This window comes from Lytechinus variegatus, chromosome 13 (assembly GCF_018143015.1).
Source record: "Lytechinus variegatus isolate NC3 chromosome 13, Lvar_3.0, whole genome shotgun sequence".
NCBI classification, from domain to species: Eukaryota; Metazoa; Echinodermata; class Echinoidea; order Temnopleuroida; family Toxopneustidae; genus Lytechinus; species Lytechinus variegatus.
The window spans coordinates 33194559-33208444 of NC_054752.1; the positions used below are offsets into that span (position 1 = coordinate 33194559).

The 13886-nt window shown below is 36.1% G+C and overlaps 1 protein-coding gene across 7 annotated transcripts in view; it reads left to right on the top strand.

The window, feature by feature from the left end:
- The window catches only part of LOC121426160 (5'-AMP-activated protein kinase subunit gamma-1-like), a 79133-nt gene that overhangs the window by 38206 nt on the left and 27041 nt on the right, over positions 1-13886 (top strand). For 6 of the 7 annotated variants that reach the window (XM_041622344.1, XM_041622345.1, XM_041622349.1 and 3 more), the window contains one exon: positions 437-606. In XM_041622344.1, coding sequence (XP_041478278.1) covers positions 437-606 — 170 coding nt within the window. The remainder of the gene's footprint in view (positions 1-436; positions 607-13886) is intronic. The other variant, XM_041622346.1, reaches the window with a different exon arrangement.

The window sequence follows — 13886 nt, forward strand, 5'->3', positions numbered from 1 at the left end:
TTTTTCCCCCGTTCATTTCAGTAGTTGGATCCCCGAGCGCCACCACCACCCAGCCACATTCTTACGTGAGTGGCTGGCCTTCAACAACGCGGATTGCAGGACTACAAGAAGGAGAATAGGAAACTGACAAAATGAATGTAATATTTCAGAGTAATATGGGGTTTTCTTGATACATTTATTGATGAAATATGCTTTAATAATGTATCCTTTTTTTCTCTCCCATTTATTTCAGTAGTTGGATCCCCGAGCGCCACCACCACCCAGCCACATTCTTATTTGAGTGGCTGGCCTTCAACAACTCAAACTGCAGGACTACATGAAAGGAGAATAGGAAACTGACAAAACGAATGTAATATTTTAGCATGATATGGGGTTTCCTAGATACGTTTGAAGAAATATGCTTAATATATTCTTTTTTCCCACCCGTTTATTTCAGTAGTTGGATCCCCGAGCGCCACCACCACTCAGCCACATTCTTACGTGAGTGGCCTTCAACAACTCAGACTGCAGGACTACAACAGGGAGCCGGAGAGGAGACTGCCTCGGCGGGTCCTTGTCCGGCAGTTCTCGGACCAGGGAGAGTCGGTCTCTGTACCTTTCCATCCGGTAAGTTTCATCCTCAGTTCATCAATCATTTGTATTTTGTTGTGATATTGACATGATTTTGATTATTGAAAATGTTGACTCTTATTGATTGTAATGCAGTGGTGTCGCACAGACTTCTAGCTGTTTTATCAAATGGTGGGGATTCCATGTTGCTCTGACAACAATTGCTTCTATGAAAATCTGCATCTTGAGCCAAACCTAAAACCTAACCTCCAAAACTAAATAATCATAATCCTTTACATTATTCTGAACCAAAAACCCTATTGGAATCTAATTCTAACCCTATGCCCTCTTGGATATTGAGATTGAAGCAAATGTTGCAGGATCAAATGTCATTTCACCTATGAAGGGTGTTCACAGCAGCTTTCCTGGTAAGTGATGCATAAAGCTTTTTATAAGTTACGGGCAACTTTACAACTGACTGGTGATCCTATTATCTGCATCAAAATTTCATTGGTGTTGAGTAAGAAACTAAGAAAGGATCACCAGTTGTTCATAAAGTTGCACTTGACTTATACCTCGGTCACATTTGCTCTACGGTGGCCGTACAGCGAGTTGAAAACAGCTGTTTTATTCATTTTTGTCTCGCCTGCGAAGCAAAGTGAGACTATAGGCGCCGCTTTTCCGACGGCGGCGGCGTCAACATCAAATCTTAACCTGAGGTTAAAGTTTTGAAATGACGTCATAACGTAGAAAGTATATGGACCTGGTTAATAAAACTTGGCCATAAGGTTAATCAAGTATTACTGAACATCCTATTAGAGTTTCATGTCACATGACCAAGGTCAAAGGTCATTTAGGGTCAATAAACTTAGACCATGTTGGAGGAATCAACATCAAAATCTTAACCCGAGGTTAAGTTTTTGAAATGTCATCATAACTTAGAAAATATATGGACCTAGTTCATGAAACTTGGACATAAGGTTAATCAAGTATCACTGAACATCCTACATGAGGTTCATGTCACATGACCAAGGTCAAAGGTCATTTAGGGTCAATGAACTTTGGCCAAATTGGGGATATCTGTTGATTTCCCCTCATAACTTTGAAAGTTTATGGATCTGATTCATGAAACTTGGACATAATAGTAATCAAGCATCACTGAAAATTTTGTGCAAGTTTGAGGTCTCATGATTAAGGTCAAAGGTCATTTAGGGTCAATGAACTTTGGCCGAATCTGGGGTATCTGTTGAATTACCATCATAACTTTGAAAGTTTATTGGTCTAGTTCATTAAACTTGGACATTAGAGTAATCAAGTATCACTGAACATCCTGTGCGCGTTTCAGGTCACATGGCCAAGGTCAAAGGTCAATGAACTTTGGCCGAATTGGGTGTATCTGTTGAATTACCATCATAACTTTGAAAGTTTATGGATCTGATTCATGAAACTTGTACATAAGAGTAATCAAGTATCACTGAACATCCTGTTCGAGTTTCAGGTCACATGATCAAGGTCAAAGGTCATGTAAGGTCAATGAACTTTGGCCATGTTGGGTTTTTTGTTGAATAACCATCATATCTCTGTAAGTTTATTGGTCTAGTTCATAAAAAGTGGACATAAGAGTAACCATGTATCACTGAACATCTTGTGCAAGTTAGAGTAGTATTCAAAGTCAGCAATGCTGCTATATTGAACCGCGTGATGCAGGTGAGACGGCCAGAGGCATTCCACTTGTTATTCAAACCACCTGTTTTTTTTTTTTACTCGTACGGCCGCCATAGAGCATACGTGACCGAGGTATTACAAACAGCTTTATGAAATGCCCACCAGATAGCTGTTTCTGTAGAGAGAAATAGGGTAAAATTGAATGAGAAGAGGTGCTGAGTGGAACTCCTGTGTATAAAGGATGTAGCCACGAATGGCTTTACTGTTATAATAAAGGCACCTTTACCAAAGTTCAGAGCCACTTCTTTCACACAGTAATCCTGCAAGCACCTTTTCATCACTAATCTTAACATTCAGTAGAGACAATATAATGGAGAATTGAGGAAAGACACGGTGAAAAATGCTTCAAAAAGTTGGATTCAAAGAGGGAATGTGCATCTGTCTGAGCAGCTTTTCTCACATTCACATTCCGCCCTTTCACACGGTAAAAAAAGTCGTAACTTGAATGATGATTCCAGTGAAAAATCAGGCTAATGACGAATATTTAGCATGTGTGAAACTAAACTAGAACATGATTAGAACCACAAACACCACTCACTGTCAGGATTACAATAGCAATCATTACAAAGATGATTCAAGATTCACGTGTGAAAAGACACATTGTTTTGACTATGATGAATGGAAGATGAGCATGCGCAGCATTTGAATGAAAAACAGGGCTCTGTCCTTTGATAAGGTGCTTTTTATTATGAAAGTGGATTCTTACAAAACTTCAGTGTTCCTTTCTGCAAGATACGACACTTCCAGGCAGGAGCCCGCATCATATGTATTTATGATTAAGTACCTTGGATACCATGTTAGTTACTACTATGGCAAAAAGTAACATGTATTTTTATTTTTTATGAAATTGGCTCATGTTCATACTGCAGTAATTATTTTTAATTTATGCATCAGTTTATTTTATATGTACATATTGTACATAACTGTACAGTCTGAGTATTTTTTTTTACATTTTAGTGTTAGTCACATTGAAAAAAATGTACTATTATATGAGAGGTAGTGAGGTTGTAAAACTTGCTGGAAATCACATTCACTATACAAGCCTGACATGCTAAAGTGGGGATTTGATGTATATAAAGAGCAGTCATCATAAATTTGTCAAAATCTGCAGAATTTAAATGTTTATTCACATATCAAATAAGCAATGAACAAATATAATTCATCTCTTCTCATTGAAGAGATGAGATGTTCATGAAGGACTCGTCGGACGTTTTATCCGACAGTTACCATAGTAACAGTGCCTATCAGCCAATCAGATTCAAGAAAAGAATGTTGATAAAACGCTCCCCTGGACTTCATTGCTTTACCAATGCTCTCCTAAATGTATAGTCTGAGAAAAGAATAAGGAGGCCCTCTCAAGGTGCAAAATGACCAGTATCTGATTTGATATCTTGAATGCAATGTGTGTGTACCTCAACTACTGTATTCAATTCTTGAATTAAAGGTCCAGTAGAATTTAAAACAGCATTTAATCCTTTGAACAGTATTTCATTATTATTATTTTATTCGGCACTTAATAAAAAACAAGACAGAATGTACAATGCAAGATTGAGAAATAGTACAAAAATACAAATAGTTTTTAGATCCTTTCTCACCCAACCAGGTAACCTGGGTAGGGAATAGGTCAACTTAATGGCCATGGCTCACAGACCTTCCCTCCCACACCGATTGAGTGAACAAAGATCATATCATATAATAGGGTTACAAGATATGAAACAGGTAGGTTGCACAAAAAAAGGAACCAGCTTATGTTTGACATAACCATAGAAAACCAGGAGGAACAAATATTTTATGAAAATGATTGAGCCAGAATTAGGGAACATGATAGATTATAGCAAAAGAATTATCCTGTATTTTTTAATGAAAATTACTTCCTCTCATGTACAAATTTAAAAACAATCATTTCTGGATTAACTACTTGTCTCCACAACCGTGTATAATATACCATAGACCATTTTTTGCTTGAATTTCACATATTTTACACATCCTCCTTTTAATGTTGATAATGTTTTCTTTGACATGACGAAAATTTTGCGTTTAAGAGCAGTATACCCCAAGTTTCCCTTATCATCAAATCTCTTCTCAAAACCCTATTGCCCTAAAGCATGAAATTTAAGTATAGAAACACCTGTTTCTTGACCTCGGTCCGAAGATAATACACCCCAGCATCAACGGTCACAGCAGGGGGCACACACGATGGATTGCATTCTGTTGAGTGCATGGAGTTCCATATACACGCGTTGATAGAAACTTTTTTCTTCCTTTCTTTCTTTCTTTTTCTTTCTTTCTTTCTTTCTTTCTTTCTTTCTTTCTCTCTCTTCCTTCCTTCCTTCCTTTCTTTCGTTAAGACTGTATCGTTGCGCAAGTGAACGTCATGCATCCCATATTTTCTTGCTGTACGGACAGAAACTAGATGGGATGCATCGCGGTCCTTGCATGCTAAGCATACCGTAATTTTTATTCCGCATACTTTCCTTATTTCGAGGTCGATTTTCTTCGTTCGAAATTGAAAATGGACTAGTATTGGATGTCTGAATGTAATATGCCTTTGAAAACGTGATTAATATCGAATACAATAATTTCATTCCGAAGATCCTTCTACAGGCAGACAAGTCTTACGTAATAGCACAGCTGTTGTTTATCATTTCGTCCTTGGCTCATCGCTCGATTAGCTGGCCCGTGGTGGTGAAATCGAGACAAGGGGATTACCTGGCCAAGATGGGTTTATCGGGGTTGGAAAAGTTGTTTGAGATTTGCAAACGCAAAACAGGGTATGCGACCGCAGTTTGCAGTCCGAAGTGAGGTCGAGAATCAAACGGGAAATTTTCGTAATGCTCTCTTTGATATGGATTGATAGATCTGTATTAACAAAGCAACATCAGGTATATGTTTCATCAATCAAATAGTCGCTGATTTTGAAACTGATGGTTCTCTTATGTTTTTTACTTTTATAGAATCAATTGACCAGGAATGTGAAGTTTGTAATTTTTTCCTCTGTCATTGAAAATGTAGATACTTCATTTACAATGGAATTTGCTATTTAAAGGGGAAGTTCACCCTGACAAAAAGTTTATTGTAAAGATAGCAGAAAAAATAATAAAAAATATTGTCGAAGGTTTGAGAAAAATTCATCAAATAATTAAAAATTTATTACAATTTCAAGTATTTGATTTGTGACGTCATATGCAAGCAGCATTCCTACATAGTGAATGGTAAAATAATCAATGAAATGTCATTTTCTCAGAAAATTGAAAATGGTTTTTACTGTACCTTTTGTATATCAATAGACAAATCATTTCACACCCGATAATGAATAGAAAACAAAATTAAGTCATCAGGAACCAAGCAAAATTTGAAATTCATGCCTTTTATGTTACAGAACACATGGGGCAGCTGCTCGTTTATGACGTCACAAATCCAAAAATTTGAACTTTAATAACTTTCTTACTCTTTAACGTATTTTCCTCAAACCTTCACCAATATTTTTTACTATTTTTTCTGCTATTTTTACAATAAAATTTTCTTCAGGGTGAACTTCCCCTTTAATGATTATGCGGTGCCTCAGCATATTTCAAAACTAATATGATTTTGTTATGAATTTTATTATGGGGTGAGTGCTGTCATATGTTATCTTTTTAATTTCAAAATTGTTTTGTACTTTTGTACATTTTCTCTTTTTTCATGACTCTCTTTATTCATTGGCTCTAAATATGTTTATTTTCATGGTGAAGATTTTGTTTTCTTTTTCTCCCTCTGTCTAATATTATAAATCACACAACTTCAAATGGTAGATGTCACAGCAATATGGTTCATTTTTTATTTATAGTTTTTAATCTGCCAGACGGCCAGAGTATACTTGTTTCTTTTACAAGTGCTTTGACCAAGCTCCAAAGAAATAATGTCTTTATGTAACATTCCAAAATTTGAACCATTTTGAAGCTCCCTGATTATAACTTTTATCTCCTCTGCTTCCTCGCATATTAATGTATTCTAATTGATTGAATTCCCTTTAATGGTATTACATGTAAGTCTGAACATTAACTGCAGCTGTGTATGATATGACATTTAGATGTGTACATGTATGCCTGTGGTTTATGTTATCCGACTGCTGAGATAAATACTACTCTACGTGTATGCTTCCATTGAATACACTGTACCGGTATATGATATTCATAATGAAATTAAGATGCAGGCCCTAGAATCAAACAGGGAAAGAAAAAGAAACCAAAAAGGAAATTGGAATGTGAATAGTCAATCTCAAACTAGCAAAGTCTATGATTTTATTTGTAGGTTAAAAGTTCTTTCTTGGGGGCTTTGCAAGAAACACTAATTTAATTTTAGATATTGTGATTAATTGTAAGTCGTGTGATTAATTGCTTGGCTGCCTTCAAAAGAAAGTTTTTTATTTCCTATATTAGATCAACCAATTGAAAATTCCAAATAAGTTTGCTATGCCAAAAATTAACATGTTATTGGGAAGAATTTGGATTTAAATAAATATATTCCTACCTGTATTAGAAGAATATAATTACATATTCGTAAAATAACTCTTGAAATATCCTATTTTGGGGAGGAGATATTGTATAATTGAACCACTCTTTCAAAGTCAAGAAAAGCATCATGTCTCAAGTGAAATAACATAAATTGGCCACTGTATCATTTATGAGAGGGAAACTTTCTGGGAACTACATGTAATTGAATTCAAATTTTGTTATAAACATGTTTGTTCTCAAAGTATTACGTGTAAGTGTTAACGGTACCCATCAAAACTGAGTGGACATTATAATAATAGTAATAATAATGTCCATTTATATAGCACAGTTTTTATATGCATATACTCAACTGTGCCTTGATACTTGGTGCCATATTATTACCTCGGCTGTAGCTCAGCCGCCATAGGCGCTAAAGCGCTCAAGGAATAAATCCTACCTGGTATCCATTCACCTCACCTGGGTCGAGTGCGGCACAATGTGGATAAATTTCTTGTAAATTACACCATGGCTGGCATTAGTAGTGGAAATTGAATTAAAATGATGAAATAATTTATCATGAATTACAATGTTTTAGCACTCAAGAATTCACTTGTTATTTGAGCCTCAAACATAATTTTATTTTTATAATAGATTTTTCATACGATTCCCAAAGGAGAACAAAATGTTGGATTTCCCTTCAGTTCCCCTTAACTGTCTGTAAGTGGCTCTGCATATATACACATGTATATCACAGTGCCCTTTTGCTGGCACAACCATGGTTGCTTTCGAGACGACATGCGAACATAATGAGACATTGATTGAACACAATTGAACATTAATGTCATTTTGTACCGTATCCAAATTCAGATGTCCAGTAGAAATGGCTCACATTGAAAATGGGCTCATCCAGATGGGGTTTAATGTGTCTCCCTAATTAGTTAAGCATTATTAAAGGACAAGTCCACCCCAACAAAAACTTGATTTGAATAAAAAGAGAAAAATTCAACAAGCATAACAATGAAAATTTCATCAAAATCGGATGTAAAATAAGAAAGTTATGGCATTTTAAAGTTTCCCTTATTTTCAACAAAATAGTTATATGAACGAGCCAGTTGCATCCAAAATGAGAGAGTTGATGACATCACTCACTCACCATTTCTTTAGTAATTTATTATATGAAATATGAATTATTTTTATTTTCTCGTCATTGTCATGTGAAATGAAGTTTCATTCCTCACTGAACACATGTAATTCCATTATTTTAACATTTTGTGCTTCAGGCAAGGAGGTCCTAATCGTCAAATTCGTAAAAATTGAAATATTGTATAATTCAAACAATAAAAAACAAAAGAAATAGTGAGTGAGTGACATCATCAACTCTCTCATTTGGATGTAACTGGCTCGTTCATATAACTATTTTGTTGAAAATAAGCAAAACTTTAAAATGCCATAACTTTCTTATTTTACATCCGATTTTGATGAAATTTTCAGCATTGTGCTCGTCTGATTTTTCTCTGTTGATTCAAATCAACATTTTTCTGAGGTGGACTTGACCTTTAAAATGTTGATATGCTTATTTTTCTTCTAGATGGATAATAATGACGCTGATAACCCTTAAAAGGTAAAAGGGGAATTATTTCACTGAACCAAGTTGATAATAACTTTATTGACATCGATAATAATATGGATTGTAATTCAAATGTCTATATATTATTTATCCAAAGTAGCCGTGATAAAATGGCTTGCCATGCATAGGGCCATGTACACTGATTGCACATGGTATATTTACAAACTAATGATAATGGTAGATTTTGCTAAATTATCTACATGTATCTCCAACTTTCTCTATATTTGTTTTTTTATCTATTGTCTTTTGTTCATGCCCAGGCATTTTTTTCTGGGGCTACTTCCAGAGCTCTCTGAGGCTAATTCGCCTCCAGCCTCTGTGTAATTCTTTTCCTACTCATCATGCCACACCCCTTCCGAACCCAAGCTGCCCCGCCCCTTTATTTATCTCTCTTCCAACCTATTACATTTACTATTCGTCAATAACATCTGTGCTTGATTTACAGATGGTACCAAATTATGAATCTGTAGTTTCACCGCACAACTATCAAGCCATGCATTTTTCAATGAGTGTTCTGCAAAATGTATTTTGTTTATAGTGCTTTTTTACCATACAAAACATTTCCTAAATCTTTTGCCCCTTAAAATAGAATGATAGATGTAGATTTTTTATTTCTGACAAATTTTCTGTATTTCCCTTGCTGTTGGCTCTGTAAAGGGACCAACAGCTAGGCCTCTCATATATGCCTCCATACTCTGATATTGGAAATGTAACTTTATTTCTGATTTAAAATCTGCCCCAAAGTGATTGACAAAAAGTATCTAAAGAAAAATAATAAGCCTATATGCAGTACGATTTTGGAATCGTTCAAATCATGATTTTTTTTCGAAAGTTCCATTTACAACATTTAAATGAATTGATTTTTTTACCCACATATTTTTCTGCTCTTATTGGTTGCTTGATTGTAACTCAGTGTGCGCTTGTTGAGTGCATCTGAGATTCAATCCTTTGCAGAGGACATTTTTTTTCTCATGAATATTCTTTAGTAAAAATAATGTAAGAGCTCATAATTGATTTGATCTCTCAATGAAGACTTATGTTCTCTCTGAACTAGAGTGTATTCCCTTGTTTATTGATGCCTTGGGATTTGGTCAATCGAGCAGTCAAGAAATCATTTCCTCAATTTAGCAAGCAAAGTTCACCCCCAATGCACTTTGATTGCTCTTGACTTCAAACTCTTTCATAAAAGCCAGTGGAGACTCCATGCAATATGTATTTATAGCTCTTTCATGCAAATATTCCTTCTGGCAAACACAAACAAGGCATACAAATAATTCCAACGCCTACCAGAGGACAGTGCATAGTATCAGATTATAACCCAGGCAGGCTCAATAAACGATCAGGCAGGGATCCATTGAATTTGTCCATTGGACTGGCAAGCGGGTCATATATAGCGTGAGATCTATGCCAAGCATTGGTATTGTCAGTGCCGTGCATCACGGCTGGAATCCCAATACTGGTTCTGTATGATGTTGTCATAGGCTGTACGCCATCACACAGCACAGGCAATATTGGCTTGTTGGTGGATGTGGTAAATTGAGTATGCTCACGATTGAAGTGCCAGGGATGGACTCGAAGCGTAGCATTGTTAGCAAGTAGTGGTGGTGTATGCACGTAGCCTACCGGAACCGGGTCAGTTCAGGCCTTGGGAATGCTGAAGCCTTGTCACCGTAGTATAATTCTGGTTGACATCGTGCCGGCTGCTACATCTCATTGTTACACCCAGCTATATTACTAGGAAATTCAACCGTTAGGAGAGCAATACAGGTCTTCATCTATGCTTATTTTGGAGTATATATCATAGCTTATTAATGTTTGTGTGTATTACTGGCAACCAGGAAGTAACATTTTGGACATCTATCTACACATGAGTATGATCTAGTGATTAACTGATCTAGGTCAGACAGCATTGCTTGTTTAATCAACGAGGAAAGATTATCTCATTGAAGGGTGATATTTTTACTATTGCACCCTTCAACAGGCAATATAATGTGCATATTGACTGTAAGCTGTTCCAGTGTACATGTATGTTCCATTGATAAGTTGAGGTTAGATGTCGTTGCACTAGGAACAGGTTTATCTCGTGATGATATTGTATTGTCATTAATTATTAAGGTGTGATATTCTGACTGGTGAACCCTTCAACAGGCAATAAAACATGAATATTGACTAAAGTTTTTTTTCAGCGCTTGATCCATTGATTATCGGATCGAGGTCCAGCTTTATTTGTATGCTGCATAATAGCAAGGACATATTCACGAAAGGAGGACATTTTATCATCATTGAAGTGCAATATTTTAACTATTGGACCCGTCAACTGACAATATAATGTGATTATTGACTGTTTGGTTTTCAAGAATATATTCCATTGATTGTCAGAGGTCAGACCGTACTGGTGGCTGCATAACAAGGACAAGTTTATCTCAGGATTGTAATAAATTATCGTGTGATATTTTGTAAAATTTAACTCTTCAACAGGGCAGTAGTTTCTCCACTTTGACTGTTGGTCTGTGAGCTAATTATATTCCTCGTTTGAAATCCAGGAGTGCTTGCTAGGGGTATATTGTATTATATTACATCCCACTCCTGAAAGTTAGCTCATCACCCCAGGCTCGGGTAAATCCTTGCTTTTTATTGGTTGAAATACAGGTACCTTGGTACCTTTAGACTGAGTTTGACCTCATCAAGTTCATGCTTGTATGCGCAAGATTCATTCATTACAAAACGGAAACACCAACTCATTAGGATTCCTTGCTGTTGCCAGCTCACATTGAGACAGTCAGCAGTGAAATTGATTGATCACCGAGCGCATGAATTATCTTGTGGTTTTCTGGATACACTGGAGTTTCGATTAGCATGAAACATATTTCAGTTTCTTCGGAATTGAAATATCAAGTGAAAAGCATTTGATTGTTTTGAGGAAAGCACCTCTACAAGCTTCAAGAAGTGAAGAGACATTTTGCTGTGCAATGTGACCCGATGATCATTCGTAAAAACAACACATTCGATCAATATTGTTGATGTAGGTAAACTGTTATCGGTGGAATTACGCATGAATGGTAGCTTTACAAATAATAATAGAGCAGTGATATTTGAGAATCAAGTACTTTGGAATAACTCCATATATCATCATTCTGCCTCACCGCACTTTGTCTTCATCAGCTGTCTGGAAGGTACCAGTCTTTTTAACATTTTGATTTTGATTGTCCTTGGAGCTGGAAGCATCTCACATTACCAGAACATTAATTCTAATCACTTCAGACAAACGCGGCTTTACATGCTCGTTGTCTTGCTCTTATATTCTGATTCTCATTATGGTTGCCATGGAAACAATGCTCTAGAGAGCTGTTCAGATAACTCTTTGGTATTAGAGTCCACTGCGACACCTCGCTGTTTACATTTCTAGTGCTATTGCCAGACACGATCAGAGAGTTTGGGGTGCATTAGAGGATTGCCGCTCCCGATAGAATAAGTCTTTTCTTGTGGAAGTGATTTGACGGATAACTTGCCGAGATGATTGATATCGAAGAGGCGATGGATGCGGACATGGAGGAGAATCCAGAAGATGTGAGTATTTGTAATATGCAGTCAAACCTGCTTTTAGTGACCGCCTTTGTAGATGTGACCACCTGTCTGTAAAGATCACAAGTTTGGTCTCTCTTGAATAACTCCAGGGCCCCGTCTTACAAAGAGCTGCTATTGATATGATCAATCTCAACTATGGAAAGCCAGAAACGCCTACATCTAAAATGCATGTTTGTTCAGAATGTTTTATGGATATTATCATAATCAATTCATTTTTTTCTTGACAATTTGGTGTGTTTGCCATTGTTTACAAAGGGTATTTTGCAAATTTTGTGAAGAAAAACTTATGACACTGTCTGGATTTCCATAGAGTTATGATTGATTGGATCAGTCGTAACTCTATGTAAGACCAAGCCCTGTTCTCCCCATTGAATTACAGGAACGCCCGAGAGACGCGACCATGAGGACTATAGTACCCTTGTCCATACTTCTTTTCTTCTTTCCCTTGACTCCTTGAGTGCTTGTTCTATACAGTTCTACCAATGTTCACCCATGGTTTGCGATTGAATTCTTTGTCACTGGAGGAAACAAATTTTAAAATTGATGTCACATGTTTTATGAAAAGTTATTTCAATGAGTGTCCAATTTTCATCTGGTAAGCCTGACATTGTATTGCATGGACCCTACTACATGTACATCCATGATGTATGGGATAAAAGATTCAAAGCAAAATGTCTGAGTTTTGATAATCATGGCTGCTCAGCTTCCAGCTAAAATATCTAGCCAGGGATTGAAGCGTCAAACATCTTGACAGTCATCCTATCTTCTTGGTTATTATTTGAGGTTCAACCATTTGACTGGTAGTCCACACTTTTCCCCATCTACATTTTTCTGTTTCCTTTCTGGAGCATTTAGTGAGATATGTACTACACTAATGTACAAGTTGACTTGGCATAAACCACCCCCTTGATATGTGTACGAGGTGGGTCATTTTTAATGTGCTTTGTCTCCTTGTACTGTCTATAGCTCAGCAATTTTTATGCCAAGTTCATTAATTTTTAACGGAACCAGCTTAAACATAAAATTTAAAAACTAACTCCCAGGGAGGGGGTCGGGCCACTGATTTATTGCTGTATGCATATACTACCAAAGATTTGTTTTTCGAAATCACCTCTTTCATGTATTTTTATTTCTCAAGTAATACCCTATATATTTCCACATAATTTCTTGGCAAAAATTTAACCACCCCCTCCCTCCTTCCCACCTATTGAAAACAAATGTTTTCAACATTTGTTTTGGTTTTGATTTTTTACATTAATTGATAGGTAGACTTATACATTCAACAAGGTCTACAACTATATGTATACACAAATACATCTTATACATGTAGGTAGAGATCACTGAATTGCTCAAAAACATTTTAAACACAGAATAGACAATTTTTAGAAAAATACATGTTCCATTATGAATTGTATGTAGAATATATAATGTAAGTTTGTACTTGTACAATATTCTTGAGGCACAAACCTGGCTATAAATATTAAAACGTCACATTTGGCATTTGAGAGTCTTTCCATTTTGTATTAAGCTACCCTACAGAGATTTGGTGACAAAGGTTCAATAGTCTTCAAATCGAAGTGCTGTTCAAAAGATGCAACATTTATTTGATGAAATAACATGCATGCATCCAAAAGATTGTGTGTATGATTTAGAAGTATCGTTTCATGATACAGTATCTATCTACCTTGTGCAATAATGTCTATCAATATGATGATCAGTCCCCTTCCTAAATCAATTATTCAGCTTTGTCAGAAATCTAGATGATGAAATCAAAGAAATCATACATTTGCCAAGTTTTGCCCTTTTTTTAATCATTCAGTAGCAGTACATGTATGTACAATGTATAATATTATTATGTTTCATGAAATCAAGAAAAATCACAAATGGCTGCAACTTAACAAGTACATGTACAGACCTATCATTGGAAA